At 40.4% G+C, this 18,815-nt stretch overlaps 1 protein-coding gene across 1 annotated transcript in view; it reads right to left on the bottom strand.

The window, feature by feature from the left end:
* Nucleotides 1–18,815, bottom strand: part of RASGRF2 (Ras protein specific guanine nucleotide releasing factor 2) — a 265,084-nt gene that overhangs the window by 32,527 nt on the left and 213,742 nt on the right. Inside the window, exon 18 of the mRNA XM_049766039.1 lies at nucleotides 15,752–15,858. Coding sequence (XP_049621996.1) covers nucleotides 15,752–15,858 — 107 coding nt within the window. The remainder of the gene's footprint in view (nucleotides 1–15,751; nucleotides 15,859–18,815) is intronic.

Here is an 18,815-nt window from a genome sequence, read left to right as displayed (position 1 = left end):
TGGAAATTACACCCATTCCTTCCTTCCAAAGAGCAGGGTAATAATTAGTAATATACTACAAATGGCCAAGGGAACTCTAGGACAGTAGGAAAATCAGATTCAATAAACACATTTTGAGGGTAAAGAGAATTATGAGAGTAATTTTCTCACTGTAATCAGTGCAGTGTATTCCTAACCTTGGCCAGTGTTTTTAAAAGCAAAGGCATTGTAAAGTAAAGCCACACACTTTCAAACCAGGCTCATAAAGGAGGAACTTAGGTGGTGTTAGGCTCAAAAGTAAGATACCAGAATCTGACTTAATGTTATTTTTTTAAGAAAATGAAAAGCATGCTACTATTTTATATTCTCTGACTACTTAGGATTAAGAAATGAATACATTTATTTAGGTTAGATCCAGACTTTTTTGTCCCCTGGGAAAGTGAAACAAAGAAACTTTAAGATTTTCCCACAATCTATGCAAACCCACCTAATGGTCTAGGATGTAAAATATCCACATTTTATTTAATTATTGCTCAAAATTTTTGTTTGTTTTGGGCCATGCTCTTGAGAAGCGATTTCTGGTTCTGTGCTCAGGAGTGACCCCTGGTGGTCGTTTAGGGACCTTATTAGAACTGGGTCTGGCAAGTACCTTAATACCTTTATTTCTCGCCCTGGATCATTCTCATTCTAATAACCCTCATAGGCCTCTAAGTGCAGATAATTTTCAGCCCTTTTAAGGATGAAAATATTTATTCTGTACTTAAACCTAGAGACCTAATCTTGGTGGGGTCTGGACTGGCTAAAAGCTGAGGTGGGGTCTGAGCTCACCTTTTTATCCACCTTCCTTGGTCTACTATGACATGAGCCTGCTATAGACAGCTCTAACTCAACCAGGGCTGCTTTTGCTGGAAGAACAAAAGGAAGGAAACCCCAGCATCTTCCATTACCTAACCACAAAAATATTCCAAATGTCTCTTTGGTCTTCAAAAAGAACCACCTACTTGAAAAAGAAAGGCATTTAAATTGGAATTGAACTCAACAAAGCAATATCAAAGTATTCTAAATTTTCCAAGCTGTACTCAACACAACTTTATTACTTAGAATGTTCTAGAATTTTTAAAGAGTATCAGCCAATGCAAAATATATGTTCCAAACTATCATGGAGGAGTTGGTGTGTCAGGAAAAGGTTATCAGAACCCAGACCCTATTAAACAGTAAATTTGTAAGCAGAGGTAGCTTGAGGTGGACCCTCAAACTTTGTTGAATAAAATGGACAGAAGTTCATGCTGCTGATACTTGATTTTGAGACAAATAGTAGTAAGTTCTCCAATTCTTCTTTCTTTTGGGGGGCCCACACCTGGAACTCAGGGATCACTCCTGGGTCAGCAACATGCAAGGAAAAAGCTACCATTGTGCTGTTTCCCCTCCCTCCCCAATTTTTCTTAAACTGGTAGTCTGGAAAATTAGTTTAGCAGATGTGAAATGCGAGGTTCTTAGGAGAAAGTACAATGAAGAATGTGGAAGCTATGTTAGGACAAAAATAATTGGGGAGAAAAAATGGTAATGAATAACACCAACTGAAAGAGAGAGGAGGGAGAAGAAGAACATGAAAATAATTTATTCAATCATTTTTTAACAAATGACTTTGCATTTGAATGACTTCTGAAAATTCAGCCTCTAGACTTAACAGTTGTACTTCCAATAATTTTAATTATTACCTCACAACTTTGAAATAAAGTCATTCCTGAGCATGCATCTTTAAGCCTCAAGTGAGAACCCATTTAAAATAGAATTTTTTTCTTAGGGGACAGAGTAAGGGAGAGATAAATTTTCCAGATTCAGTGTTTTCCATTGTGATAGTGGTTAATTAATGTTGATTCTAGTTTTCACGATATTAACAAAAATGGGGGGGGGGCCTGGCAGAGAGAAATGTTGGAGAAAAGTTTGAAATAATCCACTTTTAATCCTAGTTTTTAATTTTTTTATTGATACAAGTTGGCAACAAAATTATCTTTGAGATAATCTTGAAGACAATGGGACCAGAGAGATAGCATAAAGGTAAGGCATTTGTCTTGTGTGCAGAAGGTCGGTGGTGGTTCGGTGTTCCATATTTATCCCTGAGCCTGCCAGGAGCAATTTCTGAGCATGGAGCCAGGAGTGACCCCTGAGCGCTGCTAGGTGTGACCCAAAAACCAAAAAAAAAAAGAGAGATAAGCACAGAAATGTACCAGCCAGTAGTCTCCAAGTTATCCTCTGCTCTTCCTTAAGTGGAGAGAACACCGAGGAGCCAACCTTCCTTTATGCCTGAAGTAGATGTACTCAGTCTTGGGAATGCAGTAGGAGGAGAGCCTCTGGCATTTATCCAGGGAGAAGCTTTATACAATAAACTGTACCAAACTTGCCAATCTGTGTCCAACACTACATGCATTACTTAAGTTATTCATTACTTCTAAGATTGTAGAATCTTCAACTAGGAACTGCATATATAGGAAATAAGTATACAACTATGACAAAATTTTTCTATACTAAGGTAATTCAGTAAATCCAAGATTTAATAAAACCATAAATTTGCTAAGTCTAGGTGGTCCTGGTGAGCTGTTAATACTTGTTGAATGAGTGGACAGAAGATCCTGGAAGGATACTTGCCTTGGTAGCATTTGGGAGGGGGGAATGCATAGATAAGGGCACCAGGTGAGATAGAACCTGAGGAAAAAAACAGGCTTAAGAATCCTGGCTATCCTGAGGAGGGGCTGAAGTGTTGGAGAAGTGAGGTTCTAGGGTGTGTGAGAAGTCAGCAAAGGGCCACAGTTTCCCTTAATGCCTCCAATGTCCAAGAATGACTGTAAGTCTGAGGAATATAGAGATACACATAAGATTACACACAGTTCATCTCACTGTTTTCTCTGACAATAAAATCCTGCCACAAAAGGTTGAAGAGTCTCACTAGCTCTACAGAGAAAATGTAATTTGTGTCTGGAAAGCTAATGGAAACTGACAATAAGTTCTCTTTAAGACACTGTGCCTTAATACTCTTAACTCTATTTCACATCGACTTAAACAAATCCCCAAGATATTGGTCTTGCCAACTATTTCTTTTAAAGATAGCATGGGAAGCTTAAGAAGACTTTAACAGATGATAATAAGGATATATCAACACTCCAATCATAGTGAAAATAATTAGGACCTTCTTATTTTCAGTTGTTTCCATGAATTAGAGGTTTTTATTTTAAATAAAAAAACATTTATTTATTTATGTTTTGGGGCCACACCTGGTGGTGCTCAATACTCCTGGCTCTGAGTTCAAAAATCGCTCCTGGCAGGCTTAGGGGAACCATGTGAGATGCTGGGGAATCAAACGTGGGTCTGTCCTGGGTCAGTAGTGTGCAAGGCAAATGCCCTACTCACTGTACTAACTCACTGTGCTAGCCCTCCTGCCCCAAATAATGAAATTTCTGTCCTTAAGATTAAGGGAAAATATCCATACATGTCAGATAATTGTGTCTCACATTTTTTACTCTCTAGGGCAATTTGAAAAATAATTCATCTATGCCAAAGAACACCCTACAAATCAAGTAGCCTGTTTGACAAATAAGGATGACATCAAGCTTAGATGGGCATGGAGACCAGAATTCAGATATCTAGCTAGATTCCTAGCCTCACATGATTTTCTTTTGACATAGGAATTAATATGAAATGGGATGTGCTAGGCAGCCTATTCTGAAAATAGATGAAAAAGAAAAAAACAAAAGTCAAAAGGTAAAATACAACAAGACAGAAGCCTCCAACACACCGATACAAGCAAGAAGCAAAGCTTTTGTGTCCTGAAAAGCATAAAAATCCAAAAGGAACCTAACTGAATCTTCATGATTTCATGCAGACTGTTTTGGTGAGAAACACAAGCGCACAGACAAGCACTGATTTGAACCTATCAGATAGTTGAGCTTTCCTAGCTTGATGTGCAGAGTCAATGGAAGGTAACAGAGATGCCTGGCAGCTACTGGGCACTAATTAGATGGAGGTAAAGTTTATGGAGCCACTGAATGATGATCTTCTCATCTGAGGATTTTAAACAATCACTTGCAAAGTGGAAGATGGCTAATTTGACATAAAAGACATATTTGCCAACTGACTGTCTCAGAATTTAAGACTAAAAATTATCCATTTAAAATTGTGTATATATTGGTTTATAAATATAAGTTTATGGTTGTTAACAATTATTGAGATAAAATTCCCTGGTCCTGTTTCTTGCCTTCCTATCCTTGCATCTCCCACTAACAGGACACAAACCCAAAGCTGCCTCATATATAGGGTCCTTAAGCAGTGTTTGGTGGCCCAATCCATTTGCTAGAAAGAGACCTGTGAGGTCACAAGAATAGCAAAGCAAATCTTTCCCTAGCTCTGGACAGCACCTGAGTTCCCCAGCCAATCACAGCCAACCTCCAGTGGAGCGGAACAAAGGAGTCCCTTGATACTATCTGATGTAGGAGGCAGCTGCCAGAAGGTGGCTGAACTCTTGGTCCTCTTCAACTTCCAGCAAAGGAGTGCAAACAACAGCAAACTCAAGACAAAGGTGAATTCTCTCAGGAAAGAGTCTGGGATAGAGAGTGGCAGCACTGGCAGTTGACATGGGAGAGGGGCCGGAGAGATAGCATGGAGGTAAGGTGTTTGCCTTTCATGCAGAAGGATAATGGTTTGAATCCTGGCATCCTATATGGTCCCCTGTGCCTGCCAGGGGCTATTTCAGAGCATAGAGCCAGGAGTAACCCCTGAGCACTGCTGGGTGTGACCCAAAAACAAACAACAACAACAACAACAACAAAGACATTGGATATTTCACTCTTTAATTAGCAGCAGCTAACTAAAGCTAACTTAGTATCTGAGCCTTCTCTTCCAGGCTTGGCTAAACCCAGAAGGTTGAAGGCAGGGATTACACACCTGAGAAGGGCAGTAGCAGCTGTGTGCCCAACCTGGTCCTGCCACTGTGCTCCATGTTACCCCAGACAAGCTATTTTTTTAAGTTTCCATGCTCCCACCTATCAGCCAAACAATCACACTGGCCCTTTTTTCATAAAATATGGGTTGAGTAAACAGACCTTGCATGCATGAGATCTGTTGTTGGCTTCCCCACCACACACACATTGCTGAGTTTGACTCTGGCCCCACTAGCCATGAACTTCAGTGCACTGCAACAACTTCATTGGCACTGTAACAGTTGTGTACCTCACCTCCAAGTATATGGGTACTGTAGTGAGTATCAAACTTGGGTGCCAAAACAACAAAAGCCATCAGAATATAGAAGTAAAACAAGTAAAAATCCAGCACACAGAAACCTTGGTGAGTCTTGTCTATCAGAATGCAATCTCAGAGCTGGAGAGATAGTATACCAAGTGAGGCACTTGCCTTGTACATACCCTAGTTTGGTTAGATTCCAGGCATGCCATATTGACCTCCAGTGAATAGCTCAGAGTAATTCTTGAGTGAAGAGTCAATGTAATCCCTGAGCATGTGGCCCCAAACTAAAACCAAGCCAAATACAAAGAATGTATTCCTCACAGAGGGAACTATTTTCTCAATGGTAAAAAGCTTGGTGGCATTTGGCCATATATATGTATACATGTGTGTATGTATACACACACACACACACACACACACACACACATATATATATATATATATATATATATTGGGGTCAACCTGATAGTGCCCACGCTTACTCCTAGCTTTGTGCTCAGGAATAATTCTTGTCAGGACTCAGGGAACTAACTATATGTGGTGCTGGGGTTGAACCTGGGAGAGTCTTGTACAAGAAAAATGTCCTTTCCACTGAATTATCTCTCCAGGTTCCAGATATTATTTCTGTGAAACCTGATAGGCTCAAGTAGTGGTGACAAATTTGTCCTGGAAGTGGACATCAGGAAATTTCCATGCACAACTGTGTGAAGACTTGGGGAAGACCACATGTGAAGTCTGTGGCCTCTTCAGTAGGTCAGGGATGGGCATCTTTCTTATCCCTATAGAAAAACACAGTAAAAAATTTGGCTTTTGTCCTCAAAGACTGCCTTGCATGGCAATGAAGAGCCAGACCCCAGGAGCAGCAGCCAACCAGTGAGAGTTGATGGCAAGCAGGAAGAAGGGATTTTGGGTAGAAGAGCACAGAGCCTGAATCAGAAAGCCCTGGACAGTGCTGGAAGCAGGCCCTGTGCTGACAGGAGCTCATGTTCTGTAGTTGGCTCTTGTGCCACATTTCATTATCCCACTCATATCAGGAGACTGTGCCGGGCACATCTTGGCCCAAGCTCTGCTTCAAATTTGGAATAGAGACTAAATCTGAACTTAGAGCACTAATTGAATTCCATGCTAGATGCTGAGATTTACTAAGCAACACCAACACATAAAAAAGGCCCCTTGTGACCTTCCAAAATAAACAGAGGAGAGAAACCACCTGTTTTGTTTGAGACATACAGGTCCCTAAACTCTTGACACTCTGAGTCTAGAGCTCCCAGCAACCATGAGATACTTGTTAGTTCATTCCCTTATCAGACCAGAGCTGCATCTTCTCTCTGGAACTTATGGATCCACTTCCAATTGGTGAGGAAAAGGGAGCCCTGTTCATATTCCAATCAGGCTCATTTCAAGCAAGCGAATAGCAAAGAGCAGGATCTATCAATTGGCTGGGGACATGACATAAATAGGGAGTGCACTCAAGATAGACTTGGTATAGTTCTATGCTTACCTTGTAACCTTCGTATTCTGGGAATGTCCTTCAAGTGTGCTTTTGTCTTTGAGGTGGTAACAGACCCTACTTTGTAAAATAACTTGTTTGGGAATTTCTTCTTCTGTCCTCTCTTATCAGCTGCCTGAAAATGCCCCATGCCCTTTTAGCTTTATAAAACAGAACTTTCACCATTGTTCTGGAGCAAGAACTCAACTGGGCCTACTAGCAGAATAAACAGTGCTCTTTCACTTTTCAAGGCATTCTGCTTGTTTTTTTTGTTTTTTGTTTTTTGTTTTTTGTTTTTTGCTGACTTTTGATGGAAATTTCCACAATAACATAAAGTGTCGCTTTTTTCTAGACAGGCCCATCATAGGCCCTTCTTTTCAGGCTTCTTACTGCAATCCTGGAAGAGACTTCCCTGGCTGCTTCCTTTTTCAGAGAAATCTTATTCTACCACCTCTTCTCTCCCCACCTCCAAGAGAAGACAGACTTGAGAATAGATCTACAACTGTGAAGAGATGCTATTGCCTTCAGCCATATAGAGCTGTTTGATTTTAATTAAATAAAAGTAACATCAACACATCTGTCGGGGGATAGTAGGATAGAGCAGAGGTTTAGGTACTTATATTGCATGTAATGACTCTTGTTCAATCTTCAGCACCACATATGGTCTGTTGAGCACTGTGGTGAGTGAGCCTCAAGGACAGAGTTGGGAGTACCCCTTCTTCCCCACAATGGGAAACATTTCATTAATGGGAACTTTAGGGTTACATTTCAAGAGCTCATATATGCTTAGAAGTGATTGTACAGCCCACTGTGGATCTGACTATCTTCCATTAACCTAAAGGTCAAGGACCAGTGAAATAGTACAGAGGTCAAGGTGCTTGCCTAAACATGATAAACTCTGGTTCTCTTTCTGCACGCATAGGCAATCCTATGAGTCCTCTTCAGAGTGATTCCTGAGCACTGACATGTGTAGTCCCAAGACAAAAACCAAATAAACAAAAATATATTCACTGGGCAGCAGATGCAGCCTTTCTACAGCTTCAACATTTCACTAGCCAAGCAGGAGGTTCAGCATTTTCCTGGAAAGCTTGTACTTAGTTTAAATCTGTACCCACCATCCCAAGATGCTACCAAGCTCAGCCATCTGCCATGCTCTAAGTGTCCATCATCTCTAATGGTCACTGGGGCAGATTTTCCTTCCATTATCTTCATAAGACAGACATGAGACTCTTATATGTTCAGGAGAACTGTCCTCCAAAGTAACCATCTCATCCTACACATGAACAAAACCAACAACTCTAAGCTAAAATACTATTACCCACTGGGATCCACAGCCCAGCTTCTGTCCTCTACCTCTAAGATGGCAAGAAACTTTTTTTTCTTTAAAAAAATTTTTGGGCCACACTCGGAGGCACTAAGGGGTTACTCCTATCAGGCTCTGGGAACCATATGGGATGATGGGAATTGAACCAGGGTTTATCCTGGGTTGGCTGTATGCAAGGCAAACACCCCTACTACTGTGTTATCTTTCAGGCCCCCTGCCAGAAACTTTAGTTATAACAACAACCTTGTTTCTTTGCTATTGTTTTGCTTTGGGGCCACATTCATGGTGTTCAGATTACTCATGGATTTGCACTTAGGAATCACTCCTGGCAGGGCTTAGGGGACCACATGAGATGCCAGGGATTGATCTCTAATTGGCCCATGCAAGGCAAGCTCCCTATCCATTGTACTATCACTCCAGTCCCTGCACTGAATATTTTCATGGAAGAAATAAGGATATTCTGGGGGCTGGAGAGATAGTATAGTGGATAAGGTACTTGTCTAACATGTGGCCAACCAAGGTTTATTCTCTGAAATCCCACATGGTTCCCTAAGTGCAGAGCCAAGGATAAGCACTGGAGTTTAGCATCAAAGCAAACCCAAAACAAACAAACAAAAAATCAAAATGTTCAGCCCAATATACTAAACAAAATTCTAGTTTGGCCCTGTCTTAGTCTAGCCTGCTATCAGCTTCCATAGAAGGCCCCACTCCCCCCTCCTCTTAATAAAGGATAGGAACAATGACTGGTTTATTGTTTTGGGTTCTTTTTTGTTTGTTTTTCTTGTTTTTGGGTTATACTCAGTGATGCTCAGGGGTTACTCCTGACTCTGTACTCAGAAATCACTCCTGGCTCAGAGGACCATACGGGATGCCGAGATTTAAACCACCAGCAGTCCTGGATCGGCTGCGTGCAAGTCAAATACCCTACCATTGTGCTAATAGCTCCAGCCCCTGGATTTTTTTAATAGGGGCAATTCTAGAAGTGTTTGCCAGCCCTGGAGACCAAACTTGTGGTGCAGAGAGGGTTTATGTCCATGTGATGCCAGGAAGTAAATTTAGGGCTTTGTACCACCTAAGTCTATACTATTCCATGTTAAATCTTCTCATGGGGAGCATCAGGATCAAACTTTAGGATAATTTCTGCTAAAGATGTAAGAATAGCCATGTTTAATCAAGCAGAATGCTTTTTTTTGAGTCACTTCCCATTTCCCTGGGGTCTAGGGCACTGAGGAGTCTTCGTCATCCAGGATTTCTTTATGGGGGTCCTATTAATTTTCTAAGACCAGTTTTTCCCAGTGGATGATGCCCTCTGCTGAGAGCACTGGAATGGTTGGAGGGTGGGAGAAATAGTAGCAGTCTCAGGGGCAATTGAAGGATGCATCATTTTATAAGCTTAAAGAAAGCAGATGAATTTTGTTTTAGTAAAGGTTGTGTTAAGTCAAAGAAGTTTAGGAGCAACAGTCCTTTATTACAGGATGCAGGACCACTCTAACTGAATTCCTCATGGCCCATTTGAATCACAGAAGATGCAAGGAATACTGCACATTCCCAGCATACCCTGCGCTGCAGATACTCCCAAGGCATCTCTCATTTTTCCTGATTAGGAAGTACAGTTTTCCTGGATGCTTCTTTCAAGTGGCTGGAAGCAAAAAGGAAGTGTCTCCCCACTTCCTGTGGTGGTGGGAACTTATACCACAACGACTCACCAAAAATCACTTTTTCACTAGTTTCTTCTGTCTCAGCTCCGATAGGTGATGAGCACAGATGCTGGCAAGTGTAGTTTCACAGGTATCAGGCCTGTCCTGCTGAGGAGCCCAGCAGGTTCCTTCAAGATTTCCAGACATTTGTCACCAATCAGATCACCTTACATTCTGTTAGTATGTGGCCTGAGAGCCTGAGATAATGAGGAGGATTATAACCAATGGCCCATCACATCATGATTCAGAGGTCTTTGGATCTTTTTTTGACATATAGTTACTCCAGGGTGTGGCCTACTCTGAAGCTCAATTCTTTTTTTTTTTTTTTTTTTTTTGGGTTTTTGGGTTTTTGGGTTTTTTTTTGCCACACCTGTTTGATGCTCAGGGGTTACTCCTGGCTAAGAGCTCAGAAATTGCCCCTGGCTTGGGGGGACCATATAGAACACCGGGGAATCGAACCGCGGTCCTTCCTTGGCTAGCGCTAGCAAGGCAGACACCTTATCTCTAGCGCCACCTCACCGGCCCCTGGAGCTCAATTCTTACCAGGGAAAAAATAAAGTAGGGGAGAAAACTGAGAGGGAGCAGCATCATTTCTTCAAAAACCCCGTTAGGAGGCAATTTTTTTTGTAACTGGGTCATTTTTATTTCATCTCGCTCTTTCTAAGCTTTTCCCTTTGCCTATAATTAAGAAAATGAAAGTCAGAGAAAAAAGAGAGCTTGCTTTGCATGATAGAGATCTGGGTTCAAACTGTCCTGAAAGCATAGTGGTCTCTGAAAGCACCATCAGGAGTGGTCTCTTTGAACTGAGCTGAAAGTAGTCCCTGAATATCGCCATGTCTGACCCACAAACAAAAAAGAAAATGAGTGTTTCATTCACTGCCACTGTCATTCAGAGGCTGCCAGAGCTAGATAGAGCTTATGGCTTCTCAAGTTAGTGGACAGAGTACTTTTTCAGAATTAGTTGGCCAATAAAGTGGGGGAAAACTAAAATTATTATAGACGATGTAAAGCCATGCCTTCAACAGAAAACTAACACAGCTCTGAGCTGTCCAGATAAATGTAAAAGTTCCCTCCTCATATCTGTGCAGAGAAGACAAACACACTGAAAGAGCTTGTGGCTCAAAGCCCTGGTGTGCAGCCAGCAGACACCTGGGGCTTGTGCAAAAGACAAGCAGGCTTGTCAACAGTAGGTGCAGGAAGTGTGTGGTCACCAAATTAAAACAATTTCTTTCCTTTCATTCTATGCACACAGCTACTGTTTAAGTTCATTAGTGGTGAGAGTCTCTGTCTTGGCTGATTTTGGAAGCTATAAAGTCAAGAAATGACCTTCTGAGGGAAACTTATTACCAGACGACATCCCCCACTGGCACAGCATGGAAGAGAAGAAATCTAAGATAAAGGAGACTCATCTTGGCTTGCAGCAGGGGAGGAAATGTGGATCCTGGAAGGAACAAATCCACATTGTACTGTATGTCCCTTCTACTATTTAATTTCACATACTCTTTTCTAGAGAGGCCAAATGATAGAGTTGAGGTTCCAGAGAGAACAAAGTAATAAAGCTGGAAAAATAGGAGCCCCCTCAACTCTGACCGGTTTACAGGAAGGCACATGGATGACACCTTGCTTGGGCTTATGGCTCTGCTTTTAATATGAAAGGCTATAATTGAGTGAAAAGCACCAAAAATGAGAGTAAAAAGGAGATTTTTTTTTTCTAATTTTTTTTTTTTTGGTTTTTGGGCCACACCCAGTAACGCTCAGGGGTTACTCCTGGCTATGTGCTCAGAAGTTGCTCCTGGCTTGGGGGACCATATGGGACACCGGGGGATCGAACCGCGGTCCGTCCAAGGTTAGCGCAGGCAAGGCAGGCACCTTACCTTTAGCGCCACCGCCCGGCCCCAAAAAGGAGATTTTTTAAAGATGAATATGTTTGGAATTAGGGGCCAAGCAGTGGCATGTGCAGTAGGGCGTTTGCCTTGCACGAGGCTAACCTAGAACAGACCTTGGTTTGATCCCCTGATGTCCCATATGGTCCCCCATAGCCAGGAGTATCCACCAAGTATCACTGTGAGTGGCCCAAAAATAAACCAAAAAAAAAAGAAAAGGAACAAAAAAGGAAATTCAAGTCTCATAGAAGAAAAGACATGTAAGTTCCCAGAGAAGTCGTGGACTTTGTAGCAAGTGTCACAGAGGCTTAGGGAGTTGGGTGACATCCTGGGAAATTTTACTTTTCTGGAGAAACAACTCCCATACTACTACTACCACTTCGTGAGTTAAGATCAGGAAAATATCCACCATTAGTAGCTACCATTGATGAGAAATGAGAAATAAGCACAAGATGACTAGTCTGTTGATGTAGGCTCATTTCTCTAGACTATTTGAGAGCAAAGTGGCATCAGAATATTGCCTCACTGGAGTGTTTCTGGTCTTACAACTGAAATGGTGTCATTTGTGAGTCCACTACAAGAAGGAAGAGGTCAGTCACTGTTTTGTTATATTTTCAAAATAAGGTCAACTTACTATTCATAAAACAAAGCATTAGTTATTAAGGATTGAGGAGATTGCTCATCAAATCACAATAAAGCACCTGTTACCATGTGTAAGAACTTAAGTTTGAACCTGGCACAAAATAGTCCTCTGAACACTGCTGGGTATGATCCCCAACTCCACTGGAGTAATACTGATTTGCATAGGACTGTTCTGGGTAGTTCCAGGACTCCAAGCACTGCCAGGTATGACCCCTATAAAATACATATGTATATGCGAACATAAAAACTGATATTCAGAATCATCAGGTCTCAGTAAAGGCATTTTCTTTCTTTTTTCTTTTGTTATTATTTTTTGGATCAATGGGCCATTGACCCAGTGTGCTTTGGTCAAATATCCTACCTGCTATACTATCTCCTTAGTACAGTAAAGCCATTTTATTTCTTAAATTAACTCAGTAGGTAGTCTGACACAGAAAATGAAGACTTAGTCTTGTCCAGCTCTCCATTCTGTAAAAGCCTTAGACAAGTGTGGTGAGAGTAGACATGCAGAGTTATACACAGCCCAGATTTAAAAGGATTATGATCTCAGAGAGTGAAGATCATGAGATAAACTTGCTTAAAAACAAGAATTAAGTACCATTTCAGTCAGTGTGATGAGGCTCCCATCAAGTCAGGAGTCATGCTTGAACATCTTGTAGTGTCTAGACAGTGAGAGGTGCTTCCAGCCCACCTCATGGCCTCTAGGCCAAGACCAGAGTAACCAGCCTCACTAAGAGCTGGCTCTGGCTTACTCATGCCAGCCACCATGATGCCCATGATTATCAAGTGGCCCAAAGCCAATTAGTAGAAAGGCTGTTCAAGTCAGCAAAAATGTCCTCAATCACCCACCAGCAGAAATATTGCCTTAATGTCATGCATGTCACAGGCTTGCAAAAAGAGGAGAATGGAGAATCCGCTAGGGTGAGGAGATACAGATACTGAGATCACATTGGGACAACAAGGAACAGGGACAGATTCCCCAAATCTTTTTATAGATGCAGAGAAGGTTTTAAAAAATGATAAATGAGTGAGAGCTAAGAATTTATGTTGATATACCAGGATCTATTGTTTTTAATTATTTTTATATAATAAACATGTCAGGAGGAAAAATTGAGCATCTGAGCCATGTGTACTCCTCCACAAAGGCCCTGGTGCCAGATCTGAGAATATTGAATACCCAGTCTAGTCCCTGAAACTGAAAATAAAGAGGAATTCTTTCCCATATCTGAGCAAATTTAAAGTAATGGTTCATAAAGTATCTGAACTGACCAAGCCAAACTTAATAAATAGATATGTGGATTTGCATTAATACTGCCAGAGCACCTCTGAAAAGAGACCTTTATTTTTGCTTTCATTTCTATTCTATTCTATTCTATTCTATTCTATTCTATTCTATTCTATTCTATTCTATTCTATTCTATTCTATTCTATTCTATTCTATTCTATTCCATTCCATTCCATTCCATTCCATTCCATTCCATTCCATTCCACTCCACTCCACACCACTCCTCTCCACTCCACTCCACTCCACTCCACTCCACTCTACTCTACTCTACTCTACTCTACTCTACTCTACTCCATTCCATTCCATTCCATTCTATTCTATTCACCTTTCTATCTCTAACATGTTTCTGTTCATCCTAATAATGCCTGCAAACATATTTGTGTGTTTACGCATCAACCTGCACAACTATATATATGACTTTCTGTCGGCATCTGTTTATCTCTTCAATTCAGCCATTAATCAGAGTAACACTTAACTGTAAATCTTTTTATTACAAGGGACTTACATATTAATATCTTACCAATTGATGACTTTTCTTTATCATAAATAAATCAATCCAGTACATTTTAATTTTCTTGTCTAGTTGCTCTAAGAATTATAAGTGCACTTTAAAGGAATTCCTATCTGAGTTCATTAGAAAAGGAGAACACTGGGGATTGAAAGAGGGAGTGAGTCTGAGAGGGGAGCAAATTTAGGAGAGGGTTTCAAGGAAGAATTGGCAGAGGGGAGAGAAGTCTAGGCAGGTAAACCAAGATTTGGTGTATGCTATAACTATGTGAATCTTGGCATAAATTTTCACAGACTAAGTTGAGATCAGAAAAGAAAGTGGAGCAGTTTCTGCTCAGATTGGTCTAGCAAAGCCACTGTATCGCATGAATCAGAATCAAGGCTCTCCGTCAAATCCGGACTGGAACCAAATGGATGCTCAGAATGGGAGAAGCCTCATTATTATCTTTGATCTGAAAAGGCCAAAAGGAAATTATTTACAGGCAGGCCACTTTGATATGGAGGAGAGGGAGAAGACATTTTTAATGTAGTATGGACAGTTCTCAAGATCTGAATTCTCTAAGAATTATTTTTATTTTAGACATATGAGACTTCACTTTTATAGCCTATTTTAAGTTGCTGCCTTGACAGATTTTATTTTCAGTAACATTTAACATTGGTTATAATAAAATGGCCATACAAATATTAATTCTATCTTTTCACAACTAATGAGTTCATTGGTCTCAAGGATTTCAGAATCATGTGGCCCTGATGAATTGCCATGTCCCAAGCCCAGGTAGGAAACCAGAATGGCTTCGGAGAGGTAGTGAAGTGAGTCCCATGACCTTCATCTCCCCAGTAGCTAAATCATATTGCATTGATTTATTATATCCTTATCTAAGCCAGGCAGGATCCCTGTCTGTCTTACCCAAACTTCCCTTGCTGGAAGTTAGCTGGTCATGTACCTAGGGGTCCTGTTTATTATCTGGCTAAAAATAACACACATTCCTCAGTCCAGAGGAAAAAACTTGGGTATTAGGTGCATTGTTTTTGTTTTTGTTTTTTTCATAAATATGGTGGAAGTCCTTTACATTTTCACTGAAAACACACACGAGGTAATAAGTAAGATATCCATTAGTGCAACATGGTTTTGAAATAAAATACTGGAAACTATGCTCAAATGCAGGAAGCAAAAAAACTCTGTGGGGTTGTGTTATTGTTTTTTGGGCCATATCCAGCAGTGTTAAGGGCTTACACTTGGCACTGTGCTTAAGGCACTGGTGGGCTAAAGTGTGGAGCACCAGGGATAAAATTGGGTACATGCAAAAGAATTGTTCTACCCTCTGTATTATTTCTCTGTCCCCATCTGTTGGAAATATTATGGCTAGATACCAAAGTGCAGAGTGTTGGTTACTTTCAGCAATACCTGAACACCTCCAGGAACACTGTCACTTACATAGGGCACTGTGAGTGGCTCAATATAGAATCTTACTGTATTGTGCAGAACCCACGGATGGGTAAATTTTACTAAGATTTACTTCCTGTGCAATACTATTTGTAGACACTGTGGATGTTGGTATTATGCACATATTTTCTTTGACCTGCATGTGTGTATCCTCCTGTTTCTCTCTTGCTGGCTCCAACCTCCCCTTCCCAAGAAGTAGGAGGCATTTGAATTTAAAGAGTTGTTCTAAAACCCCTCCTTAAAATTGCTGAACAAGGCCATGAAATTACCTGTGCATGCTTGGAGACCCAGTGACGGAGGACATTCAGGACTCGATTGGTGGCTGTTCTTCGGATAATGAACTCTTTGTCACAAATCCTCTCAGTGTTATTAAATCCTTTGGCAGAAAAAAAATTGCATACATTACAGTTCACGAGACAAATTTGTTTATTTTAGGACATTGGTTAATGTAACTCACAAATGATATAAGTTGATAGGAGGTATAAGTGCCTCATTATACTGGAGACCTTACTTACCTATGAAACCCTTAGTGGGAGTTCACTGGAGTTAAAGTTACAATTAAATTAAAGTCTCACATTGATTAAAGGCCATTGACTAAAGTCAAAGTAAGGCTAAGGGCACCAAGGGCACCTTTATTTGGACCATTTGGTCCTATAACATATAGCCAAGGAATCTCAATCAACTCTTTGGATCAGCATTAGTTTATACTTCTGTTTGCATGTTATTGGCAAACAATATCTTCAATATCTGAAGATATATGAGCTTAAGTTTCAGTCTGCAGATAAAACAAATAAAGGATTGCCTCATTTTATTATGTTTTGTGTCTCTGCACTTCACAATACTTTTAACAAGACAAAGGTTGCTGGCAACACTGTGTGAGCCATTCTAAACTTAAATTTTCCCAACCCTAGTGATTATTTTGTATATTTTGTGTAATTCTGGTACATCTTGCAATATTTAAGTATGTTGTACACTTAATAGACTCTAGGAGAGTGTGAATACAATTTTATAAGCACTGAAAACCATAAAATATCATGTGCTAAGTTGCAGCATTTGCCACAGTTATGTGCAACTATTATATCTGATGTGACTGCATTATATTGTACATCTAAATATTGAGGAGTATAAAATTGTTGTGAAAAACATGAATTCTGAACCCATAGTTTCTGGGTTCAAATCCCTGTTCTGCCACATGGGTAATTAAGTTCCTTGCATGTGAGTTTCTTCCAATTTCTATCTTGGTTACTTTCATATGATCAAAAATTATTTTTATCTTCTACCAACTTGATTTCAAATATTTTACCTTCCAGGGATTTCCAGGGATTAGAGACATAATACAGAGATTAAGGTGCTTGCCTTGCATGCAGTTGATGCCATATTCACCCCATATGATCCCCTGAGTACCACCAAGAGTGATCTCTGAACTCCAATCAAGGAGTAAGCTCTGAGCAACATCAGGTGTGATCCAACTTTTCTTTAAACAACAACAACAAACTCCCCCAAAATTCAAAATTACATACCTCAAAGCAGTGAAGTGACAAACACAGGCTTTAAAATTTCCCCATTCTATCACTTTACCACCAATAGAAATTTTAGGTGCTAGAACCATCAGATTGTTCTAGTTTAGACATTAAAAGTTAGGCTGTTTACAAAAGCTTAAGATATAAAAGTAGAAATGAAAAACTTGAACAATACATATTTTAAAAAATCAGACTTTTAAAGGTAGAGAGACAGTATAAGCAGGTAAGATGATTGCTTTGCATGTAGTTTACTCAGACTCAATCTACAACAGCACATCTGATCCTGCAAGCATGACCAGGCAGGATCCCTGAGAATAGAGCCTGGAATAAGATCTAACCTCTGATTATTGTGGCCCCCAAACAAACAAATAAACAAAAATCTCACTCATTTGTGGAATATAAGAAAAATAAAGAATAGCATGGTAATAATATCCAGAGACAATTAAGATGAGGGCCTGGAGGACCAGTCCATGGTAAGATATTTGCCACAAAAAGTGGGGAGTGCAATTAGGTAGAGAAGGTTCACTATGATGATAGTTGGAACTGATCACTTGGATAAGAACTGGGTGCTGAAAGGGGATAAAGTGATATGTATGGTATTTTTCATTAACAATATTCCAAACCACATAACTAAATATGAAAGAGAGAAGGAGAGAGAAGGAGAAAGAGAGAGAGAGAGAGAGAGAGAGAGAGAGAGAGAGAGAGAGAACATCTGCCCCAGAGGTAGGTTGGGGGAGGGTGGGAAGAAAACTAGAGACATGGGTGACAGGAAATATGGAAATGTGCACTGGTAAAGGGTGGTGTACATTGTATGACTTAAACCCAATCATAAAAATTTTGTAAGCAGTGTTAAAATATTATCTTTTTTAAAAGTCAGATTCTTTAATATTTTCACAGAATTAAAAAAAAGAATTACTTGAATTGGTGTTAGAAATAGAAAATTAAAATTTGAAAAACATGGGCTGGAGTGGTCACGCAAGGGGTAAGGTGTCTGCCTTGCCCACGCTAGCCTAGGACAGACCGCATTTCAATCCCCCAGCGTCCCATATGGTCCCCCAAGCCATGAGCGATTTCTGAGCTCATAGCCAGGAGTAACCCCTGAGCGTCACTGGGTGTGGCCCAAAAACCAAAAATTAATTTTTTGAAAAAGAAATATATAGGGTTTACTATCTAACTAGACTAGATTAACAGAATCAAATTAGACTTGGCTGAATGAAGGAAGAATAAACTACGGAACTGAATTGCCTGACAGAGATAGGGCACATGATTGGCATATGTGAGAACCAAAGGAGCTACATGCCTGGTGGCATATTTAGAGGTTCCAAGTGGAAATTAGTCCTAAAAGCAATGGAGTCTTGAGTAATTTAGGTGCTATACATGCTTAACCTGAAAAAGAGTGTCTGGGCATTATGATGGCTTTGTTTCCCTCCTGATAAGATTATGGAAAATAGACAAAAACTCTCTCCATGTTTGTACCCAGAAAACTCAATACTTGGTTCCCAAAAGATTTGTACATCAAATTGTAAAAAATAATACATTTTTAATTGACCATGCAGCCAATAGCTGGCACTCTTGGGAGGAGCAAGAGGGTCAAGTCCCCACCATGCCTGCTGCACCCATAACCCACAACTGCTACTTTGCCAATGGTCCTTCTTCATCACTCTCTACAATGGCACCAATCTGACCAAAACTCCATAAATTTTGAGCTGATATCACCAGAACTATTTTTAGAATGCATGCAGGTACCTTCCCCCTGCCTTCTCATATTTCTGAAAGACCAGGCAGTCAAAAATGTGCCCTATGCAGTATCAGC

The sequence above is a fragment of the Suncus etruscus genome, chromosome 2, assembly GCF_024139225.1.
Source record: "Suncus etruscus isolate mSunEtr1 chromosome 2, mSunEtr1.pri.cur, whole genome shotgun sequence".
Lineage (NCBI taxonomy): Eukaryota > Metazoa > Chordata > Mammalia > Eulipotyphla > Soricidae > Suncus > Suncus etruscus.
Note: the sequence above shows the minus strand (reverse complement) of the source record. Positions and strands in the feature narration are given on the sequence as shown.